The 24,802-nt window shown below is 38.1% G+C and overlaps 2 protein-coding genes across 4 annotated transcripts; one reads left to right on the forward strand and one right to left on the reverse strand.

Moving 5' to 3' along the window:
• LOC117632699 (calpain-type cysteine protease DEK1) lies at positions 1-16,883 on the forward strand. 3 transcript variants are annotated; one of them, XM_034366250.1, is made up of 31 exons: positions 1-622; positions 1,729-1,979; positions 2,545-2,727; positions 2,891-3,026; positions 3,524-3,654; positions 3,743-3,857; positions 3,944-4,970; positions 5,136-5,246; positions 6,705-6,763; positions 7,026-7,188; positions 8,138-8,411; positions 8,540-8,690; positions 8,785-8,896; positions 8,982-9,147; positions 9,262-9,332; positions 9,452-9,543; positions 9,647-9,809; positions 9,953-10,024; positions 10,297-10,674; positions 10,760-10,875; positions 10,967-11,264; positions 11,911-12,230; positions 12,608-12,959; positions 13,089-13,409; positions 13,482-13,586; positions 13,670-13,798; positions 14,178-14,558; positions 14,657-14,794; positions 14,970-15,206; positions 15,304-15,753; positions 16,372-16,883. In XM_034366250.1, exons 1-30 carry the CDS (start codon positions 498-500, stop codon positions 15,607-15,609), a joined length of 6,483 nt encoding a protein of 2,160 aa, XP_034222141.1. In that variant the 5' UTR covers positions 1-497; the 3' UTR covers positions 15,610-15,753; positions 16,372-16,883. The 3 variants fall into 3 exon arrangements, with proteins under 3 accessions (XP_034222141.1, XP_034222142.1, XP_034222140.1); XM_034366249.1 differs by having other exon boundaries at positions 483-622; positions 16,355-16,883; XM_034366251.1 differs by lacking the exons at positions 8,982-9,147; positions 9,262-9,332.
• Positions 16,884-18,664: 1,781 nt separating this feature from the next.
• LOC117632700 lies at positions 18,665-21,072 on the reverse strand. Its single transcript, XM_034366252.1, has 6 exons — positions 20,775-21,072; positions 20,466-20,519; positions 20,146-20,359; positions 19,456-19,741; positions 19,279-19,356; positions 18,665-18,975 (listed from the first exon to the last, which is right to left on the reverse strand). The coding sequence occupies exons 3-6, from the start codon at positions 20,355-20,357 to the stop codon at positions 18,925-18,927; spliced, it is 627 nt and encodes a 208-aa protein (XP_034222143.1). The 5' UTR covers positions 20,358-20,359; positions 20,466-20,519; positions 20,775-21,072; the 3' UTR covers positions 18,665-18,924.
• Between the last annotated feature and the right edge of the window lie 3,730 nt (positions 21,073-24,802).

Consider the following 24,802-nt stretch of genomic DNA (forward strand, 5'->3'; position numbering starts at 1 on the left):
TTTATCTCTTGTCTCTTTCTCTCTCTAAAAAAAGCTCTCTTTTTTCACTTCACAGTTCACACAAAGATATCTCAGTAGGGTTTTTAATCTTTACTCTTTCTCCCTCCTTCTCTGTGAACAATCTGAGAGAAACCCAAAGAAAGGCAAAACCAAAAATCTTTTAACCAAAACGAACCCTAATTTCCTATCATCTTCTTCCTGCTCTTGTTGACTCAAAAACCTTGGCTTTCACTCATCTTCAGCTCCCCCTCACTTCCATCCCATGCCCAGCTCCAATTTCAGCTCCAAACCCTAGTCTTAGACTACAAAGTCCATCTGCAAAATGACCCATTTTCCCTGAATTCACCGTCATGCTACTGCCATTGCAGCCTACTGGGTGCGGGACGCATTTAGGAAATTTGATTTTTTACTGAATTTTGTTCAGTGTTGGTTCTTTCTTAGTTGGAATTTGGGAAATGGGTTTGGATGCATGTGTTGCGTAGGTGAGAGAGGAAGCCATGGAAGGAGATGAGCGTCACGTGCTGCTGGCATGCGTGATTTCAGGGACCCTTTTCTCGGTTTTGGGTTCAGCTTCATTTTCTATACTATGGCTTGTGAATTGGAGGCCGTGGAGGATCTATAGGTAATCTCATATAATTTCAAAAATTTTGAAATTTTTTGTTACCATCTTTGCCAACACTAAAGAGTAAATTAAATACATTGTTTTAATTTAGGGTTGCATTAATGTACTTGTTAATATAGGGAATTAAACTTTAGATAGTTAAAAGTTTCATGATTGCACACTGGTAATTAATGTCATTTGTGGGTTTATTGTTGTGCTTAACTCTTTTATAAAACACAGGCTAAGGGCTGCATTCAGTATGCGATTTTGGGATTTTTGTTGTTGTTTTGGTTTCAGAAATTGACAAAGGCAGCATTGACAGGGCATTGGAAAATCCTGTTTCCTGAAGAGTTTCCATAAGAACATGCGAATTACTAACTGGCTTTTAAGAACACATGACTAACTTGGTGGCTTGAAAGTGCCAAAAGTTGTAAAACTTGGAGACATATGGGTACAAAGTGGAGAATTTCATTAGTGAAATCTAGGAGATGCACAAATTTGTGGTTTTTCATTATCGACTTCCCCTTGAAGTCTCTTTATCATACTGAAAAAGATACGTTTTAATTTTAGTCTTTATACTCTTGTTTAGGTTTCTAGTTGGTAACTAAGGATGACAGTAAATCATGCTGGTGAGACCTGCATAAATTTATTTCGTCCGTTAATATAAACATGTACTGTTGGGAGATTTAAGGGGATAAGGATCAGGATTTTATTAACTTCATAGGAAAGCTTTTCAGTAGGCCACTTTAGTATTAGTTATTATTGGACATATGGTTGTCAAAATAGTTTCCTTTTGCAGACTGATATCATTCTCTATTTAGACGTACCCTGCTTTTTAATTGTGTATGCATGGATGCTGATCTTCATCCATTTCTTGTGCGCGCACGCGCCCCTGTTTCTACAAGCGTTTCTTGTGTTGATATACATTTGTGCAGTTATTGAGCATTTCTTCTAATCTTATTACTAAATAAGAGTCATGAGTAGGTCACTTTCTGGTACGACCCCTTGTATTCCTGAAGATGTAAACATAACATAGTTTCTTTAGAAGCCAGCATGTCCCTTAAATTAATAATGATTTTTTGATGTAACTCCAAATGTAATACTGTCATCTCCATTTGTCTTTTCAGTTGGATCTTTGCCAGGAAATGGCCAGATATCTTCCATGGACCTCAGTTGGATATAGTATGTGGTTTCCTGTCTCTCTCCGCATGGATACTTGTCATTTCTCCAGTTCTAGTACTGATCATCTGGGGAAGCTGGTTGGTTATAATATTGGATCGACATATAATTGGTCTGGCTGTAATAATGGCTGGTACTGCTCTTCTATTGGCTTTCTATTCAATCATGCTTTGGTGGCGAACACAATGGCAGAGTTCAAGTATGTATTTCCTGGAGCTCTCCTTTTAGTTGACAAATCATCTTTCTTTTTCCTTGTGTGACTGCTTCATCTTTACGAATAGATGGTAAAACCTGATGGTTTTAAGATAAAGATAATGAAGAATGAAGCCATGTAAGGTAATACCTTGGGCATGGTATGATTGATGAGTTGATGATGGGTATATGAGTTGCTAACATGCTATTAGAGATTGGGCATGAACATATTATTTGGCTGAGCTGCTAACATGCTATTAGAGCTTGGGCAAAATCTGGTCCTTGGCTCCCTGTTAATCCGCTAAAGTGTAAATGATTAAAGAAATAGCTGGCAAAAAAGTTGTTGCTAAATCAATACAAGTTGTGACGAGAAATTGATGATGGGTAATAAATGGGTCCAGTGTATACATGTGGAATTTTCTTTCCACATATTTGGAAGGTCATGTTGGTGACCTAGTTCCATTGATCATTATGTTTTTTAATTTTTATAAGATGAGCTTTCACTTTTTTGTATATATGTTCTTAAAATAAGTTTTTTTTTTTGGTTTGGTTTTATAATTTTTCTTCTACAGGGGCTGTTGCTATTCTTCTTCTTCTGGCTGTTGCCCTTCTCTGTGCATACGAACTTTGTGCTGTATATGTTACAGCTGGTTCAAAAGCTTCTCAGCGGTATTCGCCTTCGGGTTTCTTTTTTGGTGTATCAGCAATTGCCTTGGCAATCAACATGCTCTTTATTTGTAGAATGGTGTTTAATGGTACACTTTGCAAATCCTATCCTGTTTAGTATGGTTTCCCTTGAATGCATTATGCTTCTCAATTTAAAGATCTCCATAAAGAAATAATTTGTAATTTCTGCCATCAATTATTCTTTACAGTTGGTTTTGCTTCTGTAAAAATGTTCTCTATCAATATGTGCAGGGAATGGCTTAGACGTCGATGAGTATGTGAGGAAGGCATACAAATTTGCTTATTCTGATTGTATAGAAGTGGGCCCTGTGGCCTGTTTACCAGAACCACCAGACCCTAATGAGTTGTATCCTCGACAATCTAGCAGGTAGCCCCTTAATGTTCATGTTTTATTTCATCAGTTATTGCTGGATGTGTTTTACTGTTATTGATTTGGAGTTACTAGTCCATGTTTGAAGTTATTGTAGTTCTTTTCCCCTTTCCTTCTCTTTATTAATAGATGCTTGTATGTGAACAGTGTTGCCATATTCACAGCCTTTTATTGTCCACTCAGAAAAAAAAACTTGCTGAAATAGAGTATTATTTCAGATAAAAGAGGGATGTTGAACAGATCTGTGTCCGAGGCAATAAATAGTCTAGATAATCCTTATAAAATTGTTACTTATCTTATTAAAAGTTTCGGACTTTGTTCAGGTTTTGTCCGTCCCTTAGTATAGGGTGCGGTTTGTTCAAGTTCTGATCGATCTTGGGTTTTATGATATTTATACTTATTATTGGCAGTGCGTGCTTACATCTGGTTTTAAACTTACCCAGAATTTTGTTGAATTATTATTTTCATTTTCTGATTATATTATGTGTATGTAGGGCTTCACATCTTGGGCTTCTTTACCTTGGCTCACTTGTGGTTCTTCTTGTGTACTCAATCTTATATGGTCTCACTGCGAAGGAGTCACGCTGGCTTGGGGCCATTACATCATCTGCTGTCCTCATTCTTGGTAAACTAAACCACTATGTTTTGTCGGTTTGTTTATTTGCATGCTTTCTAATTGATGCATTTAACTTGGCACATCCATAATGCTACAGATTGGAACATGGGCGCATGCTTGTATGGGTTCCAACTCCTTCAAAGTCGTGTTGCAGCGTTATTTGTTGCTGGCACATCTCGGATCTTTCTCATTTGCTTTGGTGTCCATTACTGGTTTGTGCATTTATTTTGCTATTATTTGTAATGCCACTGCTTTTTGGTTTCTCTTAGTTGTCACAAAAATTCCCATATTTTGTCAGGTATTTGGGCCACTGCATTAGTTATGCAGTTGTAGCCTCTGTTTTATTGGGAGCTTCTGTTTCTCGCCATTTATCTGTAACGAACCCATTGGCTGCAAGGAGAGATGCCTTGCAGAGCACTGTGATTCGCTTGAGAGAGGGATTTCGCAAAAAAGAACAAAACAGTTCCTCAAGCTCATCTGACGGTTGTGGCTCAAGCATGAAACGCAGTAGTAGTGTTGAAGTTGGTTGCCTTGGTAATGTTGTTGAAGCAAGTAACAGGAGCACAGCACAGTGCACAGTTGATGCTAATAACTGGACTAATGTTCTGTTACGAACTGCAAGTTCTCATGAGGGGATTAATAGTGATAAGAGCATAGATAGTGGAAGGCCAAGTTTAGCATTGCGTAGCAGTTCTTGTCGTTCAGTGATCCAAGAGCCCGAAGTGGGAACCTCCTGTACTGACAAAAATTTTGATCACAATAACACATTGGCAGTTTGTTCTAGTAGTGGTCTTGAAAGCCAAGGTTGTGAATCTAGCGCATCAAATTCTGCGAATCAACAAACTTTAGATTTGAATTTAGCTTTTGCATTGCAAGAAAGGTTGAATGACCCTAGGATTACATCTATGTTAAAGAAGAGGGCAAGACAAGGTGATCTTGAACTGGTTAATCTATTGCAGGATAAAGGATTGGATCCTAACTTTGCTATGATGTTGAAAGAGAAGAGCTTGGATCCAACTATTCTGGCATTACTTCAAAGAAGTAGTTTGGATGCTGATAGAGATCATCGTGACAATACAGATATCACCATAGTTGACTCAAATAGTGTTGATAATGCTTTACCCAATCAAATCTCTTTGTCTGAAGAACTGAGGCTTCATGGGCTTGAAAAATGGCTTCAATTATCTAGACTTCTTTTACATCATGTAGTAGGTACCCCAGAACGAGCATGGGTTCTCTTTAGCTTTGTTTTCATCCTAGAAACAATTGCTGTGGCAATTTTTCGTCCAAAGACAATTAAAATAATAAATGCCACACATCAACAGGTGAGAAAGGGCTCTTCTAACTTCACGTTATTATTTATTGGTTGGAACTTGTTTGTTATTTAAATAATCTTGATATTGATGATTAGAGATGAAAATTTAAATTTAATTTTGTTGGTGTTACATTATTCCTGGTCATGCATAAAGTGTAATATTTTTTGTATGTAGTTTGAATTTGGCTTTGCTGTGCTGCTGTTATCTCCTGTTGTCTGTTCAATCATGGCTTTCCTCCAATCACTTAAATCCGAAGAAATGACCATGACCTCAAAACCCCGCAAGGTATTTACTACATAATAAGCTGTACTGTTTTATTATATTAAAAAGTTTTTCTTGTCATTTCATCCCCTTCTTTCCCCACACCGAATTTGGATTTGTGATTTGGTTTCGGATTGAATAGAATAGTTGATGTGCCATTGCTTCAAGTCTTCATGATCGATTGACATGGTAGAAGTTTACATTTGCGAAACCAACATGTTTAGTGTAATCGTAATTGTGTAGATGTCTGTGGTGTAGGGATGAATTGGACTATATGATTGGTAGGAAAATGTCCTTTGGGTGGGGTACTTACATTGGACCCGTTTTACTGCAAATGAGCGTTTTCACTATTTTTGTTACAATGCTGATGAAAGCTAGAGATTGCAGCTCGGGTGAGGGCTTTGTTTGTAGTGGGGAGGAATACATAAGTGTCTCACGTACAATTTGTAGATGACACACTTTCTCCACTTTTATGGAAAAGGATATCCATTATAATATTTTTAAGATTGTTCACCTCTTTGAGCTAGTCTCATGTTTGCAGACAAACATGTCTAAGAGCCTGGTGCACATTAATGTTTAGGTAAGATGGGAAAGCGATGTCCCTAGCTAGGGAGCTGGGTTGTGAGAGAGGAGGATGGTTTTTGAATTATTTGGGTCTTCCTTTAGGGGGTAAGTTGTTTTCTCCATATTTTTGGGATATGGTGTTGGAAAGAGTGAGAGGTTGGACAGCCAAAAGAAAGGTTGTTTCCCAGAGGGAAGACTTATCTTGATTCAGTAGGTCTTGAATAGCATTCCTACCTATTGCATGCCATTTTTAGATTGGGAAGGTGGCTAGGAGGTTAGAAAATTTGAGAGATTTCCTTTGGGAGGGGAATGATGAAGGGAGGATCTTTTATTGAGTTGGGATATTGTGCAGAGATTAAAAGATAGAGGAGGATTAGTGATGTAGCACCAGTGGAACTGGCAGAGAAAACAGTGAGGGAAAGAAAGGAAAAATGATAGGGGAAGAAGAAAGTTTGATGAGGGAGATGATTGTCAAGTAACCTTTTTCTCTTTGATCGTCGTCAGTTATGCTAGATGGATTTCTTGTCCAGGTTTCCTAGTACTCTTCCTTTCTTTCTATAAAGTCTCTCGTTTCCATAAAAAAAGAAAAAAAAAGAAACTTTGCTAGCCTCTGGATACCTTGTTGGTGAAACACCAATATGTATCAAGATATGGTAAGCCTATCTTTATGAATAGCTACTTGCATTATGTTGAATGTCAGCTGGAGGATATTTAGGAAGCTCTCTTGTGCTCTTGGCTCACGTTCAACTACCATTTTGGTAATTCTTTTATTAACGAAAAATTGCCACATCAGCCTCACTGTTCTTTGCCATTGATGTATACTGAACCTAAATGTATGTTTTTTCCTGTGCACTATGGGTGCTTCTCATTCTATTGTTGCTTATGTTATCTTTTTACGGACGTGTCATGTTTTTTCAGTATGGTTTTGTTGCTTGGCTGCTCAGCACTTCTGTTGGATTGTTGCTTTCCTTCTTGAGGTATGCTCTTTTGACTTATTTTAAAATTAAATTCTTCTTTTGTCAACTGTTTCTAAAGTCTAACCAAGATGTAGTTTTTAAATATCTTTTGATTTCTTTTTCTTGACCTCTATATATTAAAGAATTATATCTGGTTGCTTTCCCAATTTTTTTCTCCAAGATTTTCTTCTTAACAAATAATTACAGTTAAAGTTTTGATTCTTGTTACATTTTACATAAGAATGACCTATTGTATTTATGCTATATCTTTTTCCGTTTGCAGCAAATCATCAGTTCTTCTTGGATTGTCCTTGACTGTCCCATTCATGGTGGCATGCCTTTCTGTTGCCATTCCTATATGGATCCGTAATGGCTACCAGTTTTGGGTTCCTCAATTACAATGTGCAGGTCCTGCAGGGAACCATCAAATCCGTGGAACAAAAGAGGTTTGTACTAAATGAATTCACACCATGTTTTATAAGAGCACCTAAGCACTGTAAAACTTGTTATGTTTTGAATAAGCTCTTAATGGGTTCTAGGCTTCTAGCACAACTGCATGATATGACCACCACATATGGACATTTGTTGCTGCTTACATCTCACTACTTAATCTTGAATTTTAGGATTCTGTCATTGGATGGTTATGCATGTGGATGGATTCAGACATATTGACAAAGCTGATGTGATCCTTTTCATTTATGTATTTAATACAAAAAGAATTGCTTTTGTAATAACTTGACTGCAGTGCATTGTACATTTACTGTATTTGAGCATATGGATTACAGTGGACCAGATACTGGAAGTTTGATTTGACTTTAGTTTTGAATGATAGTAACAAAGGAAAGTCCAATACTGGAAGTTTGATTTGACTTTAGTATCTTTAGGCAACGGATTATATTTGTAAAGTGAAAGAATTTGTTCTTCTAACTAGTCTTTTTGTATTGATGAGGTGAGGCAGGCTCTATGTCCACTGTTTTGTGATTAACTAATAAGTTTCCTCTTTGTTTTGAAAAAAAAGGCGATTCATTATATTTGCATAATGGTCGTACCTTCTGCATGCGAGGGTTGTAAGTTGCTTTGGAAACAACGATTTTAGTTCTAGAAATGGCATTTCCCTATGTATGTGTACGAAATGAGGTCTGAAATACTGAGTATATATTTTGTTTTGTTAGCCTTTGCCTTTTGCATTCTTGTTGTAATAGCTAAAATGGCATGTATATAGCTGTAGTGTCAAAGATTTCGGGCACTCATGGTTTGGCAGTTCTTTTCCCTGGAGGTGTCTCACTTCATAGTAGCTATTATACTACCTTTTATTTTCACTTTTTCACCCTTAACCAGAATTTGTTGTTGACCTCAAATTTTGGGTAATTCTGATTACATCTTGTGCTTTTTCAGGGTGTAATTCTTGTCCTAAGTACAACATTGTTTGCTGCATCTGTGTTAGCTCTTGGTGCGATAGTATCTGCAAAGCCCTTGGATGACTTAGGATACAAAGGATGGACTGGTGAACAGAAAAGCTTTACCTCTCCTTATGCGTCATCTGTGTACATTGGATGGGCTATGGCTTCTGCCATTGCTTTGATGGTTACTGGTATACTGCCGATCGTTTCATGGTTTGCAACATACCGGTTCTCCCTGTCTTCTGCTGTGTGTGTCGGGATATTCACAGGTAATTTGTATAGATTTTCTTTCTTTAAGGAGTCTTTAATTTACCTATTGGGACATCATTGGTACTCAAAGTCTTTCATAATTATCTTCTTCAAGTATTTTTTTTATAAAATTATCCTGTTTTTGTAGTTGTGCTTGTGACATTTTGTGGTGCATCCTACATGGAGGTTGTGAAATCTAGAGATGACCAAGTTCCAACAAGTGGTGACTTCCTTGCTGCTTTGCTTCCTTTAATTTGCAGTCCTGCATTGCTGTCTCTTTGCTCTGGGTTACATAAATGGTGAGTGAAACATATTGCTCTTTAGTAATTTGAGCTATGTGGAGTAATGGATGCTCACCAAGATTCTAAAATTCTATGGATTTTGTTTTTCCAGGAAGGATGATGATTGGAGACTTTCTCGGGGTGTTTATATCTTTGTTACCATTGGTCTTCTTCTTCTTCTTGGGGCCATATCAGCTGTTATTGTTGTAGTTAAACCTTGGACGGTAAGAGAGGACTACTTTCTTGCCCTCGATTGTTCTAATATTTTAGAGGCAGCTCTCTAACATGCTTCTTTTGGTATTGCAACAGATTGGGGTGGCATTTCTTTTAGTTCTTCTCATGATTGTATTAGCTATTGGTGCTATCCATCATTGGGCCTCAAACAATTTCTATTTGACAAGGACCCAGATGTTCTTTGTTTGTTTCCTTGCTTTTATTTTGGCATTGGCAGCGTTTCTTGTTGGATGGTTTGAAGGTGAAAACAATTTAGCTCAGCTCTTATTAGTTGCATCACTATTAGTTTAGTAGTTATATATTGCAGAAAGTCTTTCTAGCTACTAACCTTGTTACATTTATTTTCTTTGTTCAGATAAACCATTTGTTGGTGCTTCTGTTGGTTATTTTTTATTCTTGTTTCTTCTGGCTGGGAGAGCATTGACTGTGAGTTGAATACAATATATTTGAATCAAATTTTAGATGCTTAAACTAATATTTGATGCCTTCTTGTCTGTACTAGTTCTGCAGCTTCTTGATTTTGTGTTACATGATGTTTGGTGCAGGTTCTTCTTTCACCTCCTATTGTTGTTTATTCTCCGAGAGTTCTCCCTGTCTATGTTTATGATGCTCATGCAGATTGTGGAAAGAATGTCAGGTTTGTTAAATACTGTGTATTTCTTATCTCCTTGTTTCAGTTCGATATTTGATATGCATGCAGTTTAGTTTGACATGTGTTTGTGATTTGTATTCCATAATAGTGCGGCATTTCTTGTGCTTTATGGGATTGCATTGGCAACTGAGGGCTGGGGCGTCGTTGCGAGTTTGAAAATTTTTCCACCATTTGCTGGTGCCTCTGTGTCAGCAATTACTCTTGTTGTAGCCTTTGGGTTTGCTTTCTCTCGCCCCTGCTTGACTCTCAAGGTTTGTGTACTGTTCTACAATATATCATTACTGAATATGTATTAAGATCCTTACAGGATGATGTATTTCTATATTCTATCTTATCTCTATCTGTTTCTCTCATGTGCTCTTTTGTCTGATTAGATGTTCATTTTTATGTCCAGATGATGGAAGATGCAGTGCACTTTCTTAGTAAAGAAACTGTTGTTCAAGCCATTGCTAGATCTGCCACCAAGGTCGGTATAATAATGTTATGATCTGTTTTGCAACATTGTCCTTCAATTTTCCCTATTTACACTCAAGCACACACAAGTATTTGGGGTCTGAATAAGCTGTGGAGAATAATACTACGTATTATTCTACAATAATATACCTTTATACTCACTTGCACAAACTTTTAACATGTTGACTTGTGTTCATTGATCTCTAAAGATGAATTTTCATTCTTGTTTGATTAGGAAAATGTTGTATTTGTATATAACGTGGAGTTATTCTCTTAACCATGCAGACCAGAAATGCTTTATCTGGAACTTATTCTGCTCCACAGAGGTCTGCCAGCTCCGCTGCTCTTTTGGTTGGAGATCCCACCGTTATGCGTGATAGGGCAGGAAATTTTGTGCTCCCCAGAGCAGATGTCATGAAATTGAGAGATCGCCTAAGAAATGAGGAGTTAGTTGCAGGCTCATTCTTCTGCAGAAAGAGATATGGAAGGACTTTCCGCCATGAACCAACTAATGATGTTGATCACAGAAGAGAGATGTGTGCTCATGCACGAATATTGGCTTTGGAAGAGGCGATTGATACTGAATGGGTGTATATGTGGGATAAATTTGGTGGTTATCTGCTTCTTTTGCTTGGTTTGACTGCCAAGGCTGAGCGAGTACAGGTAAATTTCTACTGTTGCTGCTTGCAATCCATGATGTATTTGTTTTATTGTGGACCATGATAGCATTGTTTTTGTGCTGTGCTAGGATGAGGTACGCTTGAGACTCTTTCTTGATAGCATAGGGTTTGCAGATCTAAGTGCCAAGAAAATAAAAAAATGGATGCCAGAGGACCGCAGGCAGTTTGAGATTATTCAAGAGAGGTAGATTCCTATTCTTACATTTGGGTCTTCCTTTATGTGATTATTGAAATTCTCCCAGTTTCTAATTGTTGTAGTATCTTTATTTTTGTAGTTATATAAGAGAAAAAGAGATGGAAGAGGAACTCTTAATGCAAAGACGTGAAGAAGAGGGGAAAGGAAAAGAGAGAAGAAAGGCTCTCCTAGAGAAGGAAGAACGCAAGTGGAAAGAGATAGAGGCTTCTCTGATTTCCTCAATTCCTAATGCTGGCAGCAGGGAAGCAGCAGCTATGGCAGCTGCAGTGCGTGCAGTAGGAGGTGATTCGGTTCTTGATGATTCTTTTGCTCGAGAGAGAGTTTCAAGCATTGCACGTCGGATACGCACAGCTCAGTTGGCTCGTCGAGCACTTCAGGTGTTGTATATTATATCAAACTGTTTCAAGTATGCACCATCATTTCCTTTCACATTAAAAAGTAGGATAAAACTTCTCAGTTGCTCTTACGCTTTCAATCTCACATGTTTTCTGACATTTATTAAAATATTTTAGTGTTAATAGCATCCACATCTCTTTCCTTGCGGGGATGATGAGACATCGCCATCCTAACTTAATGATATGAGACATGTTTTCTCTGTTGTGGTACTTGGTCTTGTTGTTGCCCGGATATGGGAATATTTCTAGATTGTAGTCCTTTCGAATATGATGTTATACTTTTGAGTTGGAATCCACGAGTGAGGGAGTCAACTTGGAAACGAGTAGAGAGTGAGTGTTTGATATACTGTATAGATGGCGTAGGTCAAGTCCTTTTGATTTTAAGTGGTCAAACCATGTAATCAATTCATCTCATGGGTTCAACAGATCCAATAAAATATTTAAATACCTTGTGCTGTTGCTATGTGTTTTATTTTATCTAATACCAACCTGTTATTTTTTACTCTGTCTATATGTGTCCGATTAGTTTGTACTTTACCTTTTCTTGATATATCCATGGAGGTCTAGGTTGTTTATATAACTAGTCAACCAACCTAATTACGCAAACTATGGTTAATGTTATTGGCAGACGGGAATTTCTGGTGCTGTATGTGTTCTAGATGATGAGCCAACAACAAGTGGCAGACACTGTGGCCAGATTGATCCCACCATCTGTCAAAGTCAGAAGATTAGCTTTTCTGTCGCAGTGATGATTCAACCTGTATCTGGGCCTGTTTGCCTATTTGGCACTGAGTTTCAAAAGCAAATTTGCTGGGAAATATTGGTAGCCGGTTCTGAGCAAGGTATTGAAGCTGGACAAGTTGGGCTTAGATTGATTACTAAAGGTGACAGACAAACTACTGTTGCAAAGGAGTGGAGTATTAGTGCAACTAGTATTGCAGATGGAAGGTTTGGGCCTTGTCCTTTTTCTAAACAAAATTGTTGATACTTGTCCTGATTCTTGGAGACGTCTTGGCAGTTCTCTGTTACCTTCTATTTGTTTTGGGCCTATTTGGTTTCTTTAATTTATTTATTTTCACTTATGTTTGTTGTGAGGTGGGTTCTCTTTTTATTTTTATAATTATCTGGTCTTTTTTTTTATTCTCTTTGACGGTTCTTGATTTTCTGTTTTTTCCCCTGATGTATCTCTTGCCCTTGTTGTTTTGCGCCCTTTTTTATTTCTTTAATAAATTTCCAGTTTCTTGTAACAAAAAGGATTTTTCAACCATGTATACTTTTTTGTTGATGTCTGCTGAATCTCACTGGAATCTGTACTTGCTTTTCAGGTGGCATTTGGTAACAATGACAATTGATGCTGATTTAGGTGAGGCAACTTGTTATCTGGATGGTGGTTTTGATGGCTACCAGACTGGTTTACCATTGCATGTGGGTAATACTATTTGGGAACAAGGAACAGAAGTTTGGGTTGGCGTTAGACCACCTACTGATATGGATGCATTTGGGAGGTCAGACAGTGAAGGGGCTGAGTCTAAGATGCATATTATGGATGTGTTCCTATGGGGAAGGTGCTTAACTGAAGATGATATTGCTGCTCTTCATTCAGCTATTGGCTCAACTGATTCTAACATGATAGATTTTCCTGAAGATAATTGGCAGTGGGCAGATTCACCTTCTAGAGTATGTGCTTTTCTTCGTTTTAATATATTATTTTGTATCAGTCCATGTTGGAATTTCAAGTAGTGTAATTTACTGTAGTTTCTGATATTAGGTTTCTATCAAACTGATCCTCGTTTTTTTCTTTTCTAGGTTGATGAATGGGATAGTGATCCTGCAGATGTGGATCTATATGACAGGGATGATGTTGATTGGGATGGGCAGTATTCTAGTGGGAGGAAACGAAGGTCAGAACGTGATGGAGTGCTGGTTGATGTGGATTCATTTGCGAGGAGGTTTCGGAAACCTAGGATGGAAACACGAGAGGAAATCAATCAACGAATGCTTTCAGTTGAATTGGCAGTCAAAGAAGCCCTCTCTGCTAGGGGAGAAATACATTTTACAGATCAGGAGTTTCCTCCAAATGATCAGTCATTATTTGTAGATCCAGAAAATCCCCCATTAAAGTTGCAGGTATGTTTTTCTGGTAACCTTTTTTAACTATGGTTTTAAATATCCTAAAATTTACTGGATTTTCGAATTTAGGTTGTCTCTGAATGGGTGAGGCCTGCTGAAATTGTAAAAGATAGCCGGCTGGATGCTCATCCGTGCTTATTTTCTGGCACTGCCAATCCTTCTGATGTTTGTCAGGTTGGGCCCTTTGCCAAGATGGCAGTTATATTTATGATTATTTTGCACATCATTATCCCTGATTGGTTTTGCATTCTGAATAGGGTCGACTGGGTGATTGCTGGTTTTTGAGTGCCGTTGCTGTTCTGACGGAGGTTTCACGAATATCGGAAGTGATTATTACTCCAGAGTATAATGAGGAAGGAATCTACACTGTTCGCTTCTGTATTCAGGTGACTTATAATTTCAACAAAAAGATCATTCAAAATAGGAGATCATTTACAAATCTGGCTTGAATTGTCTGTCAAATCCATTTGTAGCCTGGTGTAGATTCTCTCAAATTCTTCACTTTAGGCTGCGGTGACGGTGATGTTGCTTAATGTTTAACTAGGATAGTGACACAATTCTTTACTAGCGTGCGGAATTGTTGGGGCCTTGTTTGTGGTATCTGTTGAGTTTGAGTGAACTCTTAGTGGACTTCTGGTACACTGTATTTGTCTTTTTTGTTATTCTTTTTTTTTGGATTTCTGTTTTTTCTGTGGAAAAATACTAATTTCCTTTTGGCTATCTTTATTAGTAGCATGTTAACGCTTGTTCCTGACCTTTCTTTAGGGTGAGTGGGTTCCTGTTGTTGTTGATGATTGGATTCCATGTGAATCGCCGGGGAAACCAGCATTTGCTACTAGTAGGAAAGGTAACGAGCTATGGGTCTCTTTATTGGAGAAGGCATATGCTAAATTGCATGGCTCCTATGAAGCATTGGAAGGTGGGCTTGTCCAAGATGCTCTGGTAGACCTTACTGGAGGTGCTGGTGAGGAGATTGACATGAGGAGTGCTCAGGCCCAAATTGATCTTGCAAGTGGTCGACTATGGTCTCAATTGCTGCGCTTCAAACAAGAGGGGTTTCTTCTTGGTGCTGGCAGTCCATCAGGTTCAGATGTACATGTTTCCTCAAGTGGCATTGTGCAAGGTCATGCCTACTCATTATTGCAGGTGCGTTGGAATGCCACCTTGTCTTAGTCATGCCTTATTATATGAAGCAAATGAAACTTGGCTTAAGGTGGTCACACTTGTTAAATTTTGTAACCCAGGTGAGGGAGGTGGATGGTCACAAGCTTATTCAGATTCGGAATCCATGGGCAAATGAAGTTGAGTGGAATGGCCCTTGGTCTGACTTATCGCCTGAATGGACAGATAGGATGAAGCACAAGCTGAAGCATGTTCCTCAGGTTGTGTTCTGTATTTCACTTTCCAACATCATACATGTGAATCTACCTTTTCAAAAAATTTGGTGGAGTAGTGACCACCTTAGATTCATTACACCATGGATGGCCTATTTATTGCCATTCAATTAAATCTAATCGGTGTGTCCTGACTTTATTTTTCATAATTCTCTCTCAACAGTCAAAGGATGGCATATTCTGGATGTCCTGGCAAGACTTTCAAATTCATTTTCGATCAATATATGTTTGTCGTATCTACCCGCCAGAGATGCGCTATTCTGTCCATGGTCAATGGCGGGGTTATAGTGCTGGTGGCTGCCAAGATTATGAAACATGGCATCAAAATCCACAGTTCCGATTGAGGGCCACTGGACCAGATGCCGCACTTCCAATTCATGTATTCATTACATTGACACAGGTATCTTTAAAATTGGACCCTATATATATATGCACAACTAACTATCTTTTATTAATGGATTTCATTGACTTTTTTTTATCACATGGTCTATGCTTAGGGCGTGAGCTTCTCAAGAACAGTTGCTGGTTTTAGAAACTATCAATCCAGTCATGATTCAATGATGTTCTACATTGGGATGAGGATACTTAAAACTCGAGGTCGTCGTGCTGCTTACAATATATACCTACATGAATCAGTTGGTGGGACAGATTATGTCAATTCTCGAGAAATATCTTGTGAAATGGTTTTGGATCCAGATCCAAAAGGTTACACAATAGTACCTACAACTATACACCCGGGGGAAGAAGCACCATTTGTTCTTTCTGTTTTCACAAAAGCATCAATAACCTTGGAAGCCTTGTAGTATGCCGTGGTGGCTCTTTAGTTGTTCTTTTCTCCTTTGGTCTGAGTGCACATATGCAAAAATGTTGAATCGCTTGGGCTGAACAGGGACTGTATGTCTGCTGGCAGGTTGCAGTGACCACAAATTAGAAAACAAGATGACAAGGTGAGTTTCTGTCTGTTTCTAGTTATATGCAGTAGTCAATCCTCTTTCGTATATGTTTTCCTTTCCTATTCTCGTGAATGGGGATTATGGTATTCGTAGGGGAAATCGGTTATTTATAATTTTCCTATATGGATGGTGTAAATTTGCGTTAAATGATTGTATATTAATGCATACAAACTTCACTGACCACAAATGTGTAGCACTAACTTACGTTGTAATATGCCGAAACTCTTTTGCTTGAGGTGTTTAAAAGAAAAGGCCACTTCTTCGAAAAAAGCCTGGGTGGATAGATAGGATTTAGGAAGCTAGTGCTGAGTAGTCTGTGGCTTTATTTACACAGTATTAATTTACCTTTTTTTTTTCTTTTTCAAAGTGTTCCACCATTGTGTTATTGTAAGTAAATCTGCATTAATTTGAACTTAAGATTCTCCTATATGTTCTACTAGGCATTTTCTAGAATGAACATTGATTAGCATATCTAGCTTACGGTTCCCTATAATATTGTTTGGCATACCAAAATAGCATTGTTAATGCATTTATCAATTAAATATCTTCTTGTAATTAATGCATCTATATTGGACATTGGTGACTAATTGATTAGGACTTGACCCTGAGCAGGGCGGGCACAGGGCACGTATGGTGTTGAGTGATTCACTCACAGCTGCAAATGCAAAGATTAGTACAAGCTCAGTGCACCAAGAGTCGGATGAACTTTGCAGTGACTAAGAACTGAGTAAAGAAGTGCGTTTCAGAGACGTGCACTGATGTGAGATGTTCCCCCCGTTGGCTTTTCTGTATATCATTTGCGTCTGCCAGCGTGGAAAAGGGCCTTCGGGGTTTTTGTAATTGTATTTGTACATACAATTGATAGTTTTGCATGGAATGAATATAGTTAAGATCTTGTAAATGAGAAGGAAAATAGGAAAGAAATAGGAATATTTAGTTCGAGGGAGATATAAGGTAGCAAATGTAGCTAGGATTCTTTCTTGTTTCAGCTGCAGTTTTGAGGTGCCATGTAATTGGATTGGAACCATGGGTCAAGTGTACAAAATATTTAATTATTTCAACATGAACGACATTATCCAGCTTCATTTTAATCCAATGTAATGCAAGTTATATTATTTCGTTTATATATATATATATATATATATATATATTACTATTAGCATGCATATGGGAGAGGGAAAGAGGCTTGACTCATAAGTACTGCTCAATCACACTCGAATATGGGAAGGAGGAAATATAATATTTAAAACGTATAGCCGCACGGCTATACTATTTAAATACTATTTAAACGGTATAGCCTGGTAAACGGTATAGCCGGTCGGCGATATTTTTTAAATATATTGGAATATTCAAATAGTATAGCCACTCGGCTATACTTTTAAAATATAATAAACGGTATACCTTTTAAATGTGATCGAATATTTAAAGCGTATAGCCGCGAGGCGATACTGTCAAAATATAATCGAATATTTAAACAGTATAGCCGCTCGGCTATACTATTAAAATATGTTTATCCCAAGACACAGATGCGCTATTCTGTTGCTGTCCATGGTCAATGGCCATGTGGAGTAATGGATGCTCACCGAGATTCTAAAATGCTATGGATTTTGTTTTTCCAGGAAGGATGATGATTGGAGACTTTCTCAGGTTGTTTATATCGTTGGTCTTCTTCTTCTTGGGGCCATATCAGCTGTTATTGTTGTAGTTGTTAAACCTTGGACGGTAAGAGAGGACTACTTTCTTGCCCTCGATTGTTTTATATTTCAGAGGCAGAGGCAGCTCTCTAAAATGCTTCTTTTGGCATTGCAACAGATTGGGGTGGCATTTCTTTTACATGAGCATGCATTACTGGGAGAGCATTGATTGTGAGTTGAATACAATATATTTGAATCAAATTTAGATGCTCCAACTAATATTTGATTCCTTCTTGTCTGTACTAGTTCTGCAGCTTCTTGATTTTGTGTTACGTGATGTTTGGTGCAGGATCTTCTTTCACCTCCTATTGTTGTTTATTCTCCGAGAGTTCTCCCTGTCTGTGTTTATGATGCTCATGCAGATTGTGGAAAGAATGTCAGGTTTGTTAAATACTGTGTATTTCTTATCTCCTTGTTTCAGTGTCGATATTTGATATGCATGCAGTTTAGTTTGATGATTCATGTGTGTTTATATCTCATATTTGGGATTTGTATTCCGTAATAGTGCCGCATTTCTTGTGCTCTATGGGATTGCATTGGCAACTGAGGGCTGGGGTGTCGTAGCGAGTTTGAAGTTTTTTCCTCCATTTGCTGGTGCCTCTGTGTAAGCAATTACTCTTGTTGTAGCCTTTGGGTTTGCCTTATCTCGCCCCTGCTCGACTCTCAAGGTTTGTGTACTGTTCTACAATATATCATTACTGAAGATGTATTAAGCTCCGCAGCTGTTTTGGTTGGAGATCCCACCATTATGCGTGATAGGGCAGGAAATTTTGTGCTCCCTAGAGCAGATGTCATGACATTGAGATCGCTTAAGAAATGAGGAGTTAGTTGCAGGCTCATTCTTCTGCAGAAAGAGAGAGCGGCTTGCCCCTTTAAATATCCAATCCAAGGAACAAGAATCTTTATACGTATTATAAAGACCTTGGAAGTCAGTACGTATTATATCTTATCACAATGCAACTATGGAATCGTTGGAATCAAATGCGTGCATAGCAAAACAAATAGAATGGTTGCTTGGTAATATTTTCGCCAAAATGGTTTAAGCTTTCTTGGCATGTTTGGGTTTTGCATGTGTTTTAAGTGGCTTTGGTAACAATACAACCATTACTTATAGCAAACAGATCAACTGATTGCCAGAAGATAAGGTGACCATGATAAGTTGTCAACTACGCAAGCTGCAATGCACTTTACAAGCTTGCAGTTCTCGGAAATGAAGAGGATAAATAGATACATTTTTTTAAAAGGAAAAGCGGCGATCATGGAACTAGGGAAGATGATGAAATATATTTTCCAACTCTCAAAAATGCCAAAGCAATTATACATAGACAACCAAGGGATTAGGGTACAGAGATTACACCATTTCTAACTACTTCTTTTTCCCGGCTTTGATCTCTGTCCCTAGTTGCCTACTCCAGTCCTATAACTATCCAAAAAAACTGTATCTTCCTGCCCTTGTTCTTATGTCTCTCTCTCAGTCTGAATCACTATCCATACTTCCCATGGCCTTCAATCCTCTGGGTCTCTGCATCATAATGGAAACCCAATCACATACCCTTCTTACAGATTTGCATAGTTAACGCAACAGAACTATGGCTCTCTTTGGCTGCTAGGAAACTAAATGGAAAAGATAAAAGAACACATAACATTTCAATTTGATACACAATTTTGAGGACAGTTCTCTCAGGTCCCCAACATTTAAAGTCATTTGAGATTTCAAAACCAAATTTCTTCACATCCCAGCAACCAAACAGAGCCAAGCCAAGCATTCAGGATAGAACAAAGAAGGTAGCAATTAACTAAATTTTGCATAAGAGAGACAGAATACCTTCTTTGAAGCCTTCTTCTCCCTCACTTCATACCTCTCCTGGCACAAATCTGATAACCATACACCTGGCATTACCAACTGCACACAAAAGTGAGAATAAGTCACACCCACATCACTAACTCTCTCTCTCTCTCTCTCTCTCTCTCTCTCTCTCTCTCTCTCTCATGAACAACTTACAAGTAAGCTTTTTTGGAGCAGCTTTGCTCTTTTCTTGGGCCTTTGAGGTAGCTTACACCCTTTCATAGCCATGAAATCCTCTTCCTTTTCTTTACTAGACAATGATAGAAACAACCTTGGCCACACATGGCCTCCTTTGTCATCCCTTGCATGACCAGGATAATCTAATCCTAACACCTTCCCATTATCATCCAAGCCTATTGAACCCCTTGTTGTGTAATACCGATCTTCCTTCTCCGGTGAAGTAACAAATAACTTCCCACTATTCATCGGCGAATCTGAATTCCTGCAATCAAAACATAACCACTTGGAATACTGTTGGCTCTATTCCCTTCACAAATAGTCTGTCTGGTTGAGAATTGTGTGAAAATAAAGTATTGAAACCCGGATCTAATAGTATCAGCAAAAACACCAACTACACAAGTCCCATATGATTCTAGGATTGATCAATTTTTCTCATTTATTTATTTTTGGGAAGGGACCTTTCAAAGCATGAACTCTTTTTTACATTTGCTAAACCTCATTAAATTTCTAAATTCAGAGAAAAGAAAAATAGAATAACACACACGTTCTTAGTTCAACAAAAGCTGCTTCAAACCAATCCCAATCATCAAATTTATTGCATAGTTCAAGCTTCGGAAAGTTAGCATATTTGTTTCTTATTTCAATTAAAGCATTAATGTTTCTTACTTGTCGATGCGCTGGGGTAGTGGAGCGGGAGACTCTTTCTCGGCACGAGAAGCGATTTTCTTCTTCCTCAAACAGTCTGACGATTTGGTGTTGCTCAAGCTTTGGTCTTTCTTAACCTTCGCACATCTAAGCCTCTTTCTGTTCCCCCATTGCAATACAAAGTCTGACTCTGTAGCTTTGGACTCTCTTTGGCTTTTCCCTTCTTTTTCCATTTCTGAAGAGATTACCCATTTGAATTTTACTTAAAAAACAATAGAAAGCGCGAGAAAATAAAACAAAGTGGAAGAAAATTTCCCCAACATGTAGAACTGAAAACTGACCTCAAGATCTAAGGAGATAACTGTTGAAATGAATGCAATTTATCTCAGGCAACCCTGCATTTTCAGTGGATTTACGATGACCCAAAAACGAATTAGATCGACAACAATATCAGAGTAATCCTCTGCTCTGTTTGGTTGTTGAGAAAGTATAAAAGAAAAGAAAGCAAGGAACCCAATTGGATTTAGGACCAGTTAATCTTAATTCCATTGAATCTCTGGGTTTGTTTCTCTTTTTCTTCGGAACCAAACAGAACATGAAAGTTAAACAATTAAAAAAAAGGAGAGATTTGAAGGAGAAAACTTAATTACATAGCGATAGCAGTAGAGCAGTAGGCCAGCAGCAGAGACAGAAAAGAGTGAAGAAATTTGCCCTCAAATTTTCTCCAGAATAACGAGAAGAAGAAAAACTGAACAAGAGTGTATGTTGGTTTTTATCTCTGAAAGGCCAAGAAATCAAAAATCGGCGCTTTCTTTGTTATCTCCACACTCAAAGCTCTGAGAGTCTCTCAGTTTCTCTCTCTCTCTCAGAGGAGCCTCTGTTTCTTTTGGTTTCACCCTACTTTATTTTGATTTGTTTTTGTTGCCCCTCCAATCACCAGAGTATAGTATAGTCTCTATTCTCCATTAGTCGTCATACACTTACCTATACATCTATAAAACGATCCTAACCGTCAGATAGCAAATGGAGGGTCAGATGGGTTTCCTTCAAGTGTCTGAGCTTTTTTATTTTATTGTATTTTACCCTATGATCCTTTATTTTATTATGCTAACAAAATAATAAATAGGATGGGTAGGGGGGCTGAAGCTATTGGCCTTGAGAGACACTTTCATGAATGGGGATAACACTTTTTATTATTTTCGGTCAATAATGTAATGACACGCTAAATAGTTTTTTAATATGTCATTGCATTATTGACTAACAATAACAAAACAATGATATCTCTATTACAAGAAAAAATTTCTACTTGGCCCTGTTGCTTCAACTTGTGGTCGTGGAGTTGTGTATCATTGGCTCTATGCACTCGTACTCTATAATAGGTCACGTTGATACTGAGTTATAGGCTTGTAAAGCAAATTACAATGCCTATATCTCATCCGAGTTAGATCCTACCTCTCCTACTGTATATAGGCAGCCTTTATTTTGGGTTTAGAGTGTTTAAAAGAAAGCAAAACAACATACGTGAGTTAGACCCGTTGATCAGGATAGTTTCACTCCTCTTACGTTTAAATTAGAGCCCCCTATGTAAAATAGATTAATTTAAAATAATTTAGATTATTGCTTGTATAAAAAGTTAAAAATAAAATGAAGAAGGCAAGGCCATCTCACTATACTATATTAATCCTGTCACTTGTCTGAACGGAGAAAATTGAAGGAACCGTAACTGGTAAGTGGACGAGTAAGTAGTTGAAGCGAAAGAAGAGGAAGTACAAAGTACAGAAGAGTTGAACAACACCACAAAGCAAAAAGCTGTTACACTTAAATCAGCCCAACCCAATATTAATATGAATATGAATTCCAAGAAGGGAGAGTCTATAGTGAGTGGGAAGTTATAAGGGGTGTTTGTGAGGGGTATGTAAGAGCCGTTGGATTTCATCCAACGGTGAGTTTTTAAAAGAGGGTGCATGTAGAATCGGGTTGAAATCTAACCCGTTAGAAACCCAACTTCAGTTGTTCCCCTCTTTCCCTCTCTGTGAAAAACTGAAGAACACAATCCTCTCTTTTTGAATGTAAAGCAAACCCACAATTAGAAGGATCCAAATCTCCCAAATCGTATAGTCACTCGACTGTCAGTAGCTCGTTGGGAGGCCTGCGATCTATGGTAACCTGGGTATTACGAAGAATGTCTCTTACCTAGCTGTTGCCCTGTTTTGATTCTATGGCTCAAGTGAAAGCCCCTTCTCTTTTTCATTCAGCTGACAAGATTCCAGATGAAAGCAAAGTAGCATATCTCTCTGTTTGTAGCTAGAAGCCGCAGCAGCAGTTGTTCCTCGATTTTGGTAGAGATGGAGTCTCAAATACCAAAGAGTCTTCTCTAATGTCCACCACATTCTTTCCAGCTGACTGACTTCAGAGGTCCCGATTGATTTTGAGAGGTAAGTTCACTTGCTAGATTGATTTTATTGGGTTTGGTTTATTTTTTGTGAGGGTGGGAAATTCGTCATTTGTGGCATCAATAATGCGTCATTTTTGGAATCAATAATGTGTCATTTCCTTATGAATATTCAATATACTTAGTTCATTGTTGTTGGTCGGGGTGGAAAATCATGAAATGTAGGTAAAAGAACCTAAACTTAGGCTTAATGACATTAGGAGTAAGCATTTCGAGAGGATATTGGGTGAAGTTCTGTAATTGGTGGTTTGAATTACATTTGTGTTCTTAGTTGAACATATTGGTTCTAATGTTATTTTGAACAGATTATTTGACAAGAGATGACGTAACTTATGAAATTTTGCTGCGTTTTGTGTAATTGGAAGTTAGGCTATGCGTATTTTGTGTCAATTTGGGCAATGTTTTGTGTAAGTGGAATGCATTGATATGTTGTGATGCAGTAATGACTGATTAATGAATGAATAATTGCTATGCAGTACTATAGAAGTGGATCAATAATATAGTTAGATAAAATGTCTGGGGGCTCAGACAGTGATGAATGTGCAACAGCTAATGGGAGGGTTTATATTCCTGAAGTAAGAAATGAGGAAACACCAGCAGTTGGGATGATGTTTGACTCGCTTGACCTCGTTTACAATTTCTATAATAGATATGCATTCTTAGCTGGCTTTGGTATTCGACTTCATTCCAGCTTTTGGGGGAAAAATAAGAAAGAGATTTTGAGGAAAGAATTTGTATGTTGCAAACAAGGTGCATACAGGAGGGATGAAACTCGGGAGAGAAAAAGACAACGGGGAATAAGTAGATGCAATTGCAAAGCTAAGATTGTGGTTGTGAAGACAAATGGGAGCAAGAAGTATACCATATCTCTTTTTGCAGAGGGACACAATCATAAGATGACACCCTCAGAAAGAATGCATTTATTGAGATCACACCGTCATATTTCAGATTCTACAAAAGTACTCACAAAACAGTTGGGTTCAGTTAATATTCCCATTCATCAGAAGGTAAGTATTTTTGAGGTGCAATCCGGAGGAATGGATAAAATTGGTTTTATCAAAAAAGATATCTACAATCTTGAATGTAGTGTGAATGGGAAGTTGAGGAACCACGATGTTGAACTAGTGACCGAGTATTTTATGGCTGAACAGAAAAAGAATGAGGCTTTTTATTTCAAGATTGAGGGAGATGGCCATGACAGGTTTAGTCGATGTTTTTGGGCAGATGCAACTTCTAGACGGGCGTATGGGTTTTATGGAGATGTTGTTGTATTCGATACCACATTCAACACGAATCGATACGACTTGACATTTGCACCAATGTTGGGAGTTAATAACCATGGTCGGACAATTGTTTTAGCATGCGCATTTTTGAGTAAGGAAACGACTGAGTCGTTTGTTTGGATGTTTGAGGAGTTTAAGAAAGCCATGCCAGGTGGGGAACCTAAAACGATCATTACAGATCAAGATGCGGCAATGGCCATAGCGATTTCAATAGCCTTCCCGACTACATTTCATCGACTTTGCATATGGCACATCACATCAAAGTTCTCTGTTAAGTTACCACGTGACGCTTATAATGAGTATTGGCGTGAATTTCAGAAAGCCATATGGGATACTGACAATAAGGATGAGTTTGATGCAAAATGGAATATTGTGGTTACAAAGGCTGGTTTGACTGACCATCCATGGCTAAGTTCAATGTTTGATTTAAGGGAATCTTGGGTTCCAGCCTACGCACGACAATTTTTTGCCGCTGGAATGTCAAGCAGCCAAAGAGCGAAAGGTTCTCATGGTTTTTTCAAGCAATACATATCAAGGAGAAATTCGTTGATGGATTTCATAATACGATTTGAGAGGGCACTTTCTCATCAACGTGAAAAAGAGTTAGTTGTTGATCACGTAGATGCATTTGAAGTGGCTCAATGTCTTCTACCGATGCCAATGAACAAACAAATGGCTACCTTGTACACAAGGACAATGTTTCAAAAGTTTGAGCAAGAACTAATAGAAAGTACAGCATGTTTCCTAGAGCTCAAAACAGAGGATGCTTGTAAAGTTGTCTTTAACGTGAGCGAAAGGAAAAATTGGGAAACAAGAGTGGCAGAAGTCGTATATGTCAAAGATTCTGACCACGCATCGTGTAGCTGCCAAAGATTTGAATTTGTTGGAATTATTTGCAAGCACATCCTAGCATTGTTCAGAAGGGACCAGATTGAATATATGC

Source organism: Prunus dulcis, chromosome 6 (genome assembly GCF_902201215.1).
Source record: "Prunus dulcis chromosome 6, ALMONDv2, whole genome shotgun sequence".
In the NCBI taxonomy this organism is placed as follows: domain Eukaryota; kingdom Viridiplantae; phylum Streptophyta; class Magnoliopsida; order Rosales; family Rosaceae; genus Prunus; species Prunus dulcis.

Bases quoted from the DNA above. Each gene is read 5' to 3' on its own strand.
- LOC117632699 (XM_034366250.1), top strand. From the start codon at position 498: ATGGAAGGAGATGAGCGTCACGTGCTGCTGGCATGCGTGATTTCAGGG. The intron at 3,027-3,523 runs GTAGCCCCTTAA...ATGTGTATGTAG, and splicing joins TATCCTCGACAATCTAGCAG to GGCTTCACATCTTGGGCTTC. The intron at 15,207-15,303 runs GTATCTTTAAAA...GTCTATGCTTAG, and splicing joins TATTCATTACATTGACACAG to GGCGTGAGCTTCTCAAGAAC.
- LOC117632700 (XM_034366252.1), bottom strand. From the start codon at position 20,357: ATGGAAAAAGAAGGGAAAAGCCAAAGAGAGTCCAAAGCTACAGAGTCA. The intron at 19,742-20,145 runs GTAAGAAACATT...TTTTGATTGCAG, and splicing joins CTACCCCAGCGCATCGACAA to GAATTCAGATTCGCCGATGA. The intron at 18,976-19,278 runs GTATTCTGTCTC...ATTATGATGCAG, and splicing joins AGAAGAAGGCTTCAAAGAAG to AGACCCAGAGGATTGAAGGC.